We start from the raw sequence: 13,354 nt of genomic DNA, 5'->3' as shown, positions 1-13,354 counted from the left end.
GTTTTTTTTTTTTTACTTCGCTTATTCTTAGCAACACCAAAAAACACCCTGGTACCCACCGATTTTTTAAATTTTAATGTCGAAACAGGCTTATTTAAGCCATTTTTCATGTATTCGTTTTTCTGTTTTCATCGTTCGTTTGCCTTACGTTAGTTTTTTTTTATTGTTTGATCGCCGCATAGCAGGGAAAACAGAAACTGGCTTCGCACCTGCTAATTTCGGTTTATAAATGTCAACTTAACAGACTTATCAATTCATCTGTTCCCGTGGTTGAGATGGTTAGGTCGCAGGGTTTTTTTTTCCATTTCCTTTCCACCTCCGTGTCAAACGTTCGGGGTTCAAGCCTACCTTTATACTAAAACTATTTTTTTTCTTTTACACCTCCAAACAACCGGCCAACGTTTTGTTTTTTAACAGGGTTATTTTGATCTACCCCCCTCCCCCACCAACACACACCTCCAAACACCCGGGCAACGCTGGATACCCCCGCTAGTCTATATATATAAAAGCGAAAATGTGTGTATGTATGTATGTTTGTATGTGTGTTTGTATGTCCTGTAAAAACTTTTGACACGGGTCATGGATTTTCGCCAGATAGGTATCATTTTAAAGTTCCAACCTTCGTCCGACAAATATCGACAAATTGGCCAAAAACATTAATTCCTTCACCCTAAAATCATCAGTTTTGTACAAGGAGGGGTGCCGAAAAAAATCGTTCCTTCATTTTCTCTGCTCCTGCTACTATGACAATGACGTCATGTTTCACCTAGAAAACGTTCGCGTTAGTTTCAACCACCTGCGAGTGTTTTTAAAGGTTTAATTTTATCCGTTATTAAGTGTATGTCTCTTTGGCGTAGGGGTACCGTGTCGGGCATTTTTTTTTTCAATGTTTCGGGTTCGAACCTGTCTTTCTACCTAAACTTTTTTTCCTCTTTTACATCTTTTTTTTTTTTTTTTTTTTACGTTTGTTCGCTGGTTTGCTTTTTCCACTTTTTCTTAACATCGTGTTTTTTTTTTAATAATATTAAAACAGGGTCACCCTCTCATACATACACTCCCCCAAACACCCGGGCAACGCCGGGTACCTCCGCTGGTTAAAAAGAAAAAGAGAAAATTAAAATAAAGAAAAGGCGAATATTCACCTTAGATAGATTGATTGCATGTGTTTTGTGCTAGGCAATGAACTGGAAGAACGACTTTAGAAAAAAATGTGTTAACCCATAAGAGGCCACGGTCCAGAGGAAGATAATTGAGAAAGAAAATAAAAAGAGAAATATAGAGACTGATTGCGTGTTTTTTTTTTTTCACAGAAACTTGAACTGAATAATTATATTAGAAACACTTTTTCATTAACTATTATTGACTAAACATTTAAACCCGAACCAAACGTCTACATGGTCCAAGGGGAGATAATCTTTGAAATAAAACTAAAGTAGAAGGCAAGTGCTCGCCCTTAAGTAGAACTGAACTTTTGTGTTTATAATGAACTATATACAAGGATATATATAACACTTTCTTGCATGGATATATAACATCAGCAGGATTAGTGCATTTTGAATGAATTCTGGACACTTTTATAGGTGGACTGTCAGTCGAGGAGATAGGTTGTACAAAACAGCTAGTGTTGTTGAGCAATGAGGTTTCGCTGAACGTTGATTATCGAGAACCTAATGAGATGAAACCGATTACCAGTAGATCAAGGATGGACGAGGGGTGTGTAGGGTTAGACTCAAACATTTCCTTTGGAAGTTGGGTGAGCTAAGGGGGCAAATGTAACCGAACAAGCTATGATGGTCAAAAAATTACCCCAGAGAATGGCTAATGAGAGCTGAATTAGTTTTTTTTTTTTTATTTAGGTAACAATCCGGGGGATTGCTGGGTAACTCTGCTAGTTAAAAAGAGAAAACGGCTTGATCGCTAATATGAAATACACAACGAGAAAGAAAAACAATTTTGAGAACATTAGTAATATTGTTATGAATATGGTTGTTTTGAGTAACCAGCCATGTTTTGTCTAGGAGTGATCCTATAGGTTCAAGGCCAGAGTCAGCCAGTGTGTGAGAAAATAGTTAATGGGAAATTTTGGGTTGCTGGCAGAAAGTCACCAGATGAATATGCCTAAGGTGGTGTGGCTTATTATCCAATTAGGGCCAAACAGATTATGATGTAATGAACAAGGATTGATTGGATGAGAAACCCAGCCTTAGCCCAACCTTACAAACCCCTCCATTTGAAAGGTACTACACAAAGGAAAAATCAGCTGAGTTGAGAGGTTTCTTTTTTTGTTGGTCACCGTAGTTGAGAACCTGTGTTACTGTTCCCCCCATCCCCATGTAAAAACATTTCTCTGACCGACCGATAAGCAAGAAAAAAAAAAATTGGTAATTGAAAAAAAAAAAAGGCCCCGTTCAAATAACTATCAGAACAAAAAAAATATAACATTTTTTATTTTATTTTATTCCTGTTGATAACTGTAAATAATTATAGTTTTCTTCTTTGTATTCAGAATTGTTAATAATTAATATTTACAATGAAAACCAAAACTAGTGACTGTGTTGATTAATTAATTACAGAGGCATGAAACCATATTGAAGCGATCTTTTCCGGTGAACACTCAGCAGGAGAGAGGATCTGGTCCACAGCATCATATCAACCGTCTTCATAGAAGCATCTGAAATTGCGCCATTGGACTTCTGTGAGCGTTTGAACCGAACCAGCTAGAACTACACTTGTAACTGGTGGGCACCATGGTCTTTCCGTGTTGTATCTTAACGGAGGGAGGTTCAGGGATTGCAACTATGTTATATACTAAGCACAAAACATTTTTCAAATTCAAATAGTTATAATATCTAATCTTATCATTCAAACACGACTAGTTGCTTCTATGGATCACACTATCTAAATTCATCAATGCAAGAAAAAAAAAAAATTTATCTCTTGATCATGATGTATATATATATATATATATCTCGTTAAAACACTACTGTGTTTGAATATATGGTTAAATGGCAGTTTTAGTCATTTAGAACTTCTTTAAAGCTTCACTGCTCACTCATTTTTTTGACCAAATTTCAAACAATTATTACAGTTTATAGATCACCTTCTCAGCTACATTGTGAAAAAAAAAAATTTCAATTTTGGTTCAGTAAAACAAAAGTTATCATGAATTTACTGATGTTCAAAATCATAAAAAAACCTAAGGAGGTGAGCAGCGTTTTTTGTGACTGGTTTCCATAGCAACAGCGACTACTGTTGCTACCAATTCACTGCTGTCACACAAAGAAAAGTAACAAGTGAAACAGAAAGAATGAAAGGGAGATAATTGGGGGGATTTTATTGAAAGCAGACAAGTGCCGTACATTATTATTACATATGTGTATGTTATGTTTATGAGGGGGAAAAAATAAGACTGAAATTAAACAAAGAGCAAGTGAATTTACTGGAAGACTGGAAAAATCATGGATTATAATAGAAAAATGCAAGCATGAAAAGTAATATGGTTAAGCTTAAACATGGAAAAGTAAAGGACAAGATATTCTAGCAAAAAATATAAATTTATAACTTAAAACTATTGCAGCATTAAGAATTTTTTAAAAATTCAATTCATAACATTATATAATCAATTCTTAATGCTACAATATTTTAAGTTAAGCTTAACCGTATTACTTTTCATGCTCGCATTTTTCAATTGTAATCCATTCTTCAAATAGTTATAATATCTAATCTTATTTAAACATTATTTGGATTATTTAAATTACTATTCTCATCTTAGTTGTTATTTTCTTAATATTTCGGGCAATATAACTTTCAATCTGTTTTGAATGAGATGAGAATGTATTGTAATCCGAATTGAAATTATCTATTCTTGTATCATTATTCTTGGACTACTGTTCTCATCTTGAGTGTTATTTTCGCAACGTTTCGGTTGATATAACCTCTGACATTCTTTAGATATATCTAAAATATTACAAAACTTATTGAAATATGAATGATTTTACAGAATAGCTAACAAAAAAAAAAAAAATGATTTTATTGGAGTCACATGTAAGCCTTGATAATCGCTCAAAAATCGAAAATTAAACAAAATACTGATAGAAACACCTCCAATAAATATCACCAATCATGCGAAAATGTAATGTTCTACCAGTATTTTGTTTAATTTTCGATTTTTTTTTTAGTAATTATCGAGGCTCAACTATGTTTCGAATAGAAACCGCCATTTTATTTTTGTTCTAACTTGACACTTTGTACTACCTATATTTTTAAGTAAAAAAAAAACACTTTAAAAAAGTTAAAACACAAAAAAAACTCATTCAAGTAGGTAGAAGAGTAACTTTTGGTAATTTTTATTTGTTGTATATCTATTTTTTTTTTTTTATCCCAGTTTTGCTTTGTTTGCTATTCTGAAAAAAAATCAAAAAAAAAAATCACTGAAATATGTGTATATATGACTACAGTTTTATTAAGTGAAAAACTTTTCTCTTTGCAGGTGACACTTTCCCTCAGCATCACTAGAGCACAGTGAAATTGAAGACACCACTCACTCCACAACAATGCGGCTGGTTCATTTTGGAAGGTGCTTACAAACTTATCAGGATGAGAAAAGCTCTACTCGGTTAAGAGGAGCAATTCATAAATTAAATTAAAAAGATAAGGAGTAAAGTTACATAGAACTTTGTTATATTATCACCTAAATAAAGACGAAAAAAAGGAGATGAAAAAAAAAAAAATCTTTAGGCCATGGCATTTCAAAGCTAAATGCTTCTCATCAGAAGAAGAGAAAAACCAGTATTATACAAAGAGAAAGGTAAAAAAAGATAAGACCGACTTAAGGACATTTAGATTAGAAATGAAAAAGTAGGGAATGATGTAATGGGGATAATTATACATATATATAAAAATATTTTTGTGTGCTAGAATGTTTTCGTCTTAAATTCTATGCAATTATGCAGAACGTATAAACTATGCATAAATAGAATTCAGTGTAATAGTGAAATGATACCAATCATTTAATAAAAAGCCATAAAATGAATAATTAACATTCGTTTTTCAAAGGAATATATAAATTAGTCAACCTTTATGTAGTTGCTCACATATCCATGACTGAGTATATCAAGAAGTGCATACTAGGCTTTTAATATCAATGTCAGAAAGAGAAAAAAACTCAACTATATATATATATATATATATATATATATATATATATATATATATATACCTAGCCGAATGGATTGAGTCCTTGCTAATGAAGCCAGAGATAGCTTCTGTCGCCGGGTTCGAATACATCGACTGGTGTTAATTGTGACACCCTGCACTGATGATTCCTGAAAGGATGAAACACTAGTTTGTGTAGGTATTTAATAATTATTATAGTAAAAAAAATAATTATATATATATATATATATATATAATTATTTTTTTTACTATATATATATATATGTTTTTATATATAAAAAGTCAAAAGTTAGATATTTTATAACTTAAAACTATTGCAGCATTAAGAATTTTTTTAAAATTCAATTCATAACATTATATAATCAATTCTTAATGCTACAATATTTTAAGTTAAACTTAACCGTATATATATATATATATATATATATATATATATATATATGTTTTTGGATTGGACAAGATGGCAATCTACTGGAAATGGTTCGATGTGAATTGTTTTGGTTTTCTGAATTTTATCTATTGCACTGTTATTACATCATTATGCATTTTTCTCTTTTTTTTCTAATGAGTCCATGGAAAAAAATAATTGACATACAAAATTATAGTTGTGAATGAACTGATCTGTAAAATGTACCAAAGTTTTTATTGAAAAAAAAAAAAATTTGAATATAGCAAAATTGTTATATATATATATATATATATATATATATATATATATATATACATTAATCCCCATTATATATGGGGAGCATGAAAAGAAAAATTAAGCAGTAGAAGGAGAAGAAAAAGGAAAAAAAAATATATAAGAGAGAAAAACAGAAAATATATATAAGGAAAAGAATAACGAAAAATATAATTTAAGTAAAAGCAAAAAAAAGTCCGAAGCTTTATATGTAGTCCAATTTAAGTCCTTGGAAGTGCAGTCTGGGTAAAATGGCAGAAATCCAATATAAAATGTCTCAAGACTGAAATCCATTAAAAAATTCAAAGGTAAAATAATCCTCAAAAGAAGTTCTTTTGCCGGTGATTGATCTGAAAACACCCCGAAAATGAAATCCAATGTAGGGTTCCTGGTTAAAAAAATCTTCACAAAAATTTTGTATGTTAGTACACATATTAGTTGTTCAGATCGATTACCAACATTTTCTTTTTTTTTTTTTTTTAAACCATCATCATCAGAGGACATTTCATAAAATAATTGTAAAACACAGTGATGCAGCGATGGGACAGAGGCTGGGGCTTGACCAATAGTGCGGACTATTAGATTTGTGACCCCTTTTTTTTTTAACCCTGTCTAAAAGGAACAGATGTGGCAACAATATTCCATGCATGGACGAATTGTGGCTTTGTAAAGATATAGGATACCCTATGGTGCGAGTAATTTTCTAACACGATAAAGAGAATTTGCATTGTAAAGGTTTTCAATAATATAAAATAATGTTTATGCTACACATAATGCATCAAGAAAACTTTATCACTTTATATATACATATTCATTTCTTATCATATGCCTTTTCTCCATTTTTTCCGTTTCCTGCTTTCTTAATCTCGTTGAATCTCTACAAGCTGTTTCTAACTGTTAAATGATTTTTTTGATGCAAATATGATAAATTTCATATTATTTGTTTCCTTTAATTCATTAACCTGCAAAATTTATTGTATATTTTGCAAACTTCTCTCTGATTAGAAGAATTGTATTCTTTGAAACTCCATGGAATAAGGTTTTTACTGTTTATTTCTACTCCTTGTCGAATAACGAAAATTTTGTATGCCTTCTTTACAGGTTTATAAGGTTTTATTGAAAATTTGAATAAATAATAAATTTTCAATAACAAGATATTTTACTTTATATATATATATATATATATATATATATATATTTATTTATATATGTATTACAGAAGATCAGAACAACATTGGTACTGTCGATTTCAAACTCGACAAAGGAGAACAGCACATGGCTGTGCATTGCAAACTCTCCTCAGCCTCCCTATATAGAACATTTGTAGTGTTTTTTTTTTAATTGTTCACAGGAGTTAGTCCTATGAACCAAGTGTTTATAAAATAATGCTCAATAACAAGTAGAGCTATATTTTAGTATAAAATTTTATTTATACAAACATTTTAGCTACATATGTCCATACATGTTTCAGCTACGACCTCTGTCAGTGGCCTGATAAGGCTAGACACTGAATAAGGTCATAGCTGAAACATGTATGCACACATGTAACAAAAACGTTTTTTATAAATAAAAAGTTATACATATTTTAGGTAAAATTGCAGTGTAGTAGCCTGAATATAATGCAATGGAAAATCATGTCTAGGCTATAAATATTGATTTATCTTGTTTTTATGTTCAACATCAGTAAATGAGGAACCATTTTGAGTTAAAATCTATTTGGCATTACACTTGTAATCTTGAAACATTTTTTTTTTTTTTAACATAGGAGTCACCACTTATCGAGGCCCAGAGGCTACTCGAGGATAAGGGTTAAAGAGTGTACAGTATCAGAATCATAGTAATCGTTAGTAGTGGAAATTCGATAAATTTGTTAATTTAAGTGGAACGGCTCATCAAGAACTTATTTACATTGGACTTGATGACGGCCATATTGTAGTCAGCTGGAAAGCAGGCAAATGGAAGACAGTTCCACAGGCGTGCAGTTCAAAGAAAGAAACTTTGTTCATAGAATCTACATTTAGGTTTAAGCACAGATAAGGAGTAAGGGAAATTATTGATAGTGTTTTCAGCTAGACGAGTGTTTCTCGTGAAAGTTTGGCAAGGAGGGGACCATAGATTAGAGCTCAGATAAGCACTTACCATGAAAATAACGATAAAGCAGAGACAGGCTTGCAACGTCTCTGTGAGAAAGAGGTTGCAGGGAAGAGAAAAGAGCATCCCATACTAGGCAACAAAGTCTATTTTGAACTCTATCAAGGCAGGATAAGATCTTTCGAGCAGCTCCTGCCCAGATGTGACATCAGTACTCCATTGTTGGACATATCTGGCTCTTATATGCTTGAAATATGTACATATGTTAAAATAATCACCAACTTCTGTTTGTATGAAAACAATGTATGTTCTTTTTTCTAGTGATCATTTTAGCATATGTACATATTCCAAGCGTGTTCTTAAGATGAGAAACCAAATACTGAATAGATTTTTTAACTCGAAATGGTTCATCGTTTACTATTTAACAAGAACGACAATATAAAACAATATTTATTGCCTGTACACGATTTTTCATTGCATTGTATTTCATTCACTAAACGATAGTTTTACCAAGAATTTATTGGTACCTCGAGTCCATTTGAAAAATAACCAACACCAAAAACAGGAAATTTTAATTTTCCAATTATTTTCCGTTTTTTTTTTCATTCTTGCCTTGGACTTTTCTGATCGGTGGTTCTCCTTCTCTTTCTTGGCCGGACCATTTTTGTGAGATCTTTAAGCAGCAGGTTTGGGGGTGGGTTGAGGGGGTCGGAATGTCGTCTATGTGTTAAGTTGTGGGAAAGAAGGGGGGGGGGTTGTTCAGTCCAAAAAGAAAACGCTGGTAAAATGTGTGCTGCATAATTTCTTTACTTCCTCTGAAAGTAGAAAAAAAAAAAACGATTAGAAAATTATTTTGAATATAACTTTCTTTTTGGTAATCGTATCGATTGCCGTCAGACAACGGAATGTGACATTGATAAAATGAACTTAAAAGTGCTCAACATAAAGTAGAGCTTTATATTTATGCTCTTATAGAAAGCAGGTTTGATTTGTGTAGATTGTTTATGTACATTTACTTAGTAGAACGCTTAGATATGGTGGCCCTAGGACATGTTTTTTTTCAGGTTGCAATGTGGAATACAATGTTTTTCTGGCCCCTGGTTATGGTATTTGCAGCGTTATTTACAATGTTATTTGATTATATACATGTGTATATACCGCACTGTATTTTGTTACTAATTAGTAATGCCGTATCCCGGGCTTCTACCGTGTATGTATTATACAAGATCAGGACAACATTGGTACTGCTTACAAATTCCTATTAATCTCTTAAAAATGATTTTCTTTATAAAAATAAAACTACTTGATCAATTTATGTGATTTTTGGAATATGATATTTTCGTTTTGTCATAGGTACATCCATCATAAAGATTTATCTTTTTTTTTTTTGTTGTCACCTGTGGAATCTATATAATTATAAACTCTGTGGACCATCCCGACATCCTTCCTTGCTTTATTCTTGTCTTCAATGATTGGGCGATTCCATCTTGTAAAAAACGGATGACAGGTGAATTTATATATATAAATATATGCATATGGGTGTGGCTCAGAGGCTAAGGAATGAAGGTAGAGAGTTGTATGTTTTGGTTTCAATTTTAGTTGATACCACCCAACTCATATATATATATATATATATATATATATATATATATATATACACTTATGAGCAAAAAAAATGGGCCAAAAGTGAAAGGAAGAAATCGATTTTTCAAGATTTTTCTATTAATTTTTGTTAATTTTAACAAGGCGAGGATATAAAAAAAAAAAAATTGCAGGATTAAGGCAGTTCAAAATGACTTACAAGCAGATTTTTGATATTTTCAGAAAAAAAAATGTGAAAACATCTCTTTCAATAGTGAAGCAGATTGGTCAAAGGTTCAAAGTCATACGCTTGGTAAAAGGAAAATCTGGATCTGGTTGCCCTAGAGCATCCGCTTTGAAGGACGACCACAGGCTTAAATTAACTGTTTTGAATGGTCGAAAGAAAACTTATGTTGACCATAGCAAAGAATTCAAAACAGAGACTGGAAATTCTCTTTCTATATATACAATATCTAGACGAATGAAAGAAATAGGGTTTTCTTCTAAAAGGTGTGCAAAGAAGCCATTTTTATCTAAGAAGAACATCAACGATAAAAAGAGATTTTCTCGTGTTATGGCAAGAAAGATACAGACTGGTTCAGGAATGTTTTCTGGTCAGATGAATCAAGATTTTGTCTTGTTATTAATGCTCCCGAATGGTGCAATCGAAGAACTGGAGAATGATTTTCGCCAAGTTGCATAAAAACGACAGTTAAACATGGGAATGGAGGGATAATGGTACGGGGAACTTATTAGATGTGAGAAGTTAATCAATGCAAAGGAATACATTTCAATACTAGAAACAGGACTGTTACTAAGTATCCAGAAGCCGGGAATATCCCAGAACATTATTTTTCAACATGATAATGCCCCTGCACACACTGCTAAAGTCACAAAAAAATGGTTTTCTGATAATTCAATTGATGTGATATTTGGACCAGGCCAAAACCCCGATTTAAACCCAATCGAGAATATTTGGTCCATAATATTTCGTGCATTGGCCGGAAGAACTTTTGAAAACAATGGCAAACTGTGGGAAGCTGTGTAAAGCGAATGGAATACAATCTCTTCACAGTGTTCCACTTTGGTTGGGAGCATGTCTAAAAGGATTGATCTTTTAAAGAAATCAAAAGGGAATGCGATTCCATCCTAAGCATTTATTAAAGTAAATGTCTTGTCTGTGTTATTAGTCTCGTTTAAGTTTCCTTGTTCAATTGTTCTTTGTTCATCAAAAAAAAAAGAGCAATCTGGTTAGTGATAAAAATAAAAAATGTATCAGTCATGAAGGATTTCTCCATTAACCGAGACCAAAAAAGTGAAGTGCTGCATCAAAACAGATACTACACTCTGATTCTGGCCCGAAAGCCAAGACCAATTTATGTTTAATCAATTTACTATTTAACTCGTCTACTTTCTCGCATTCTGATTGGCTAAGCACTACCACATCTTTCAGCTGTTTATATAAATAGTTTATATATAATATATATATATACTAGCAGAAGTACCCGTCGTTGACTGGGTTCAAAAACAGCCTACACAAAATGAACTGTGATTGATGAAAGTATGATAGGTTATGAAAAGGAGGGGGTTGTAAAGAGATAGGTTTTGATACTCAAAAATTTTACCCTAAGCAAAATATGATGAAAGTAAAGATAATTTTCGCAAAAATATATTTTTTTATATCAACTTTGTTTCCTTTTGTAGTCAAGAGTGACCAACAAAATGATGTTTCCTTACAAAGAGAAAATGTTATATAATAATATTATAAATATACAAGAAATAAATGTTACCATAGTTAATAAAAGTTACTTTTATGGTAGAAAAGTTCATTGGTTTGTATTTTTAAGTAGTTTGTAAAAAAATTTTTTTTTTTGAATTCACGAACCCGTTTAAAAAAAATCAAAATGGCAGCGACTTTGAAATGGAGAGCCCCGTTTTCAATTTGAGCATTCTGTGTTAACAATTTAAGAGAGTTCCGTCAATGTAAAGAATATTTATAAACATATTTTAATGTTTTTCATTATTTTGTGCTTGAAGAATATTCGATTATGGCACGTGTAGTTTATATAAAAATTCATTTAAGTAGTTATCGCCTCAAATTTTGTTTTAATTTCGGTTCACTGAAATTATTTCAAGTAAAGAGCATTAAAAACTATTTCAAAACAACAAAAAAAAACATGAACTGAACTTTTATTGACTATGGTAACATTTATTTCTTGCATATTTATTTTTTCGGGTAGTTGTTTGTTGGCTTGTCTGCTAAACGCTCTTACTAAATAATATCGACGAAATATCGAAAAACAAAGAAGCAAAAACAGTTTTGAAAAATAATGAAGTTTTACTTACTTTAGTAAAATAATCCGAAACAGCAAAATGGGATATTAAAAAAGTAAACACGTAATTACTTTAATTTTTTAAAGCAAAGAATCGATATAAATATGAATAAGAAGAAAATGGCGCCCTTTTCAAGCAGAACAGCTTCGTTTAAGTTTTACAGTATTGAACGGTGTAGCATTGCGACATCCGATTCAGGGTTGTACTATTGTAATGTAAAGAACACGCAGAAAGGGTTGTAATCAACTGAATTCCTTCTAGGACACTGACAAAAAAAGCTTAAACAGATATATAAATAAAAATAAAAAGGTTATGTAAATGTTTTTAAAAAGACACGTAATCATGTGAGCAGGATTTTTTCCTTCTTTTGACACAATAACAAGTAATGTTCTTATTTTTTATTATTTATCTATTTTCGAAAGAGTGCCACGTGCAAGTGGAGAAGGAAAAAACAGAGTCATGCAAAATTTGTGTCGAGAATTGTCTAAAGTTCCGAGCTTTTTTTTTTGGCTTCCACTTTAATAAAAATGTGAATTTATGAGGTGAATTTATTCAACACAATATGATTCAACTCAAAAAAAATAAATAAAAGCTAACGTGAATTAAGATTAAAGTTAAGGTGTTATTGTGAACCCTCACCCCTTTTAAAAAACCTTGTTAAACTTTGTGACATATTTACATTCTATGGAGGTCAGGCGCAAACGAACACCCAATAATTCTATTATACCATATTTCTTCAAACTGAAACATAATTATCAAAGTATACTTACGCAAATAGATATGAAAAGTCTTTGTTAAAGTTTGTGCCATATTTCCATGGAGTACAGGTGTGAACGCAAACCCCACAATTTTATTATACCATCCCTATTTAAGTTGAAATATACTTATCAAAGTATTCTTATGTACATCTATATCAAAAACACTTGTAAACGTTTTTTTTTTCATTTTTTATTTCCATACTTTTGGGGGCCAGGCGCGAACACAGACCCCACAATTTTATGAACCACCGTTCTACCAGATCAAACATACCCATTCCTGATCCTCGATACATCTATCGTTATATGTAATCAGTTTTTTAAAATAGTCAACCATATAGGAGCCTATTCGTGACCAGACACACACATGCACACACAGACGTTCAGCTTTATATATACATATATATATATATATATATATATATATATATATATATATATATATATATACATATATATATAAATAAATGTTTATATAAATAGTTCATATATATATATAAATGTTTATATAAATAGTTCATATATATATATAAATGTTTATATAAATAGTTCATATATATATATAAATGTTTATATAAATAGTTCATATATATATATATATATATAAATGTTTATATAAATAGTTCATATATATATATATAAATATTTATATAAATAGTTCATATATATATATATATATATATAAATGTTTATATAAATAGTTCATATATATATATATATATAAATGTTTATATAA

At 31.1% G+C, this 13,354-nt stretch overlaps 1 protein-coding gene and 1 long non-coding RNA gene across 4 annotated transcripts in view; one reads left to right on the top strand and one right to left on the bottom strand.

The window, feature by feature from the left end:
• LOC145252608 (uncharacterized) overlaps positions 1-13,354 on the top strand; it is a 103,354-nt gene that overhangs the window by 66,908 nt on the left and 23,092 nt on the right. For 2 of the 3 annotated variants that reach the window (XR_013863632.1, XR_013863631.1), the window contains one exon: positions 4,490-4,628. The exons of the other annotated variant lie outside the window; for it this stretch is intronic. This is a non-coding gene — a long non-coding RNA (uncharacterized LOC145252608). Of the gene's footprint in view, positions 1-4,489; positions 4,629-13,354 lie in introns of those variants that run through there. 3 annotated transcript variants of the gene reach the window in all.
• Positions 7,264-13,354, bottom strand: part of LOC145252606 (vacuolar fusion protein CCZ1 homolog) — a 45,841-nt gene continuing 39,750 nt past the window's right edge. Inside the window, exon 12 of the mRNA XM_080112313.1 lies at positions 7,264-8,763. Coding sequence (XP_079968439.1) covers positions 8,708-8,763 — 56 coding nt within the window. The 3' untranslated portion in view covers positions 7,264-8,707. The remainder of the gene's footprint in view (positions 8,764-13,354) is intronic.

This window comes from Euprymna scolopes, chromosome 29 (genome assembly GCF_053919585.1).
Source record: "Euprymna scolopes isolate OS-2025 chromosome 29, ASM5391958v1, whole genome shotgun sequence".
In the NCBI taxonomy this organism is placed as follows: Eukaryota; Metazoa; Mollusca; class Cephalopoda; order Sepiida; family Sepiolidae; genus Euprymna; species Euprymna scolopes.
The sequence above is the reverse complement of the archived record's forward strand: the minus strand, read 5'-3'. Positions and strand labels throughout refer to the sequence as shown.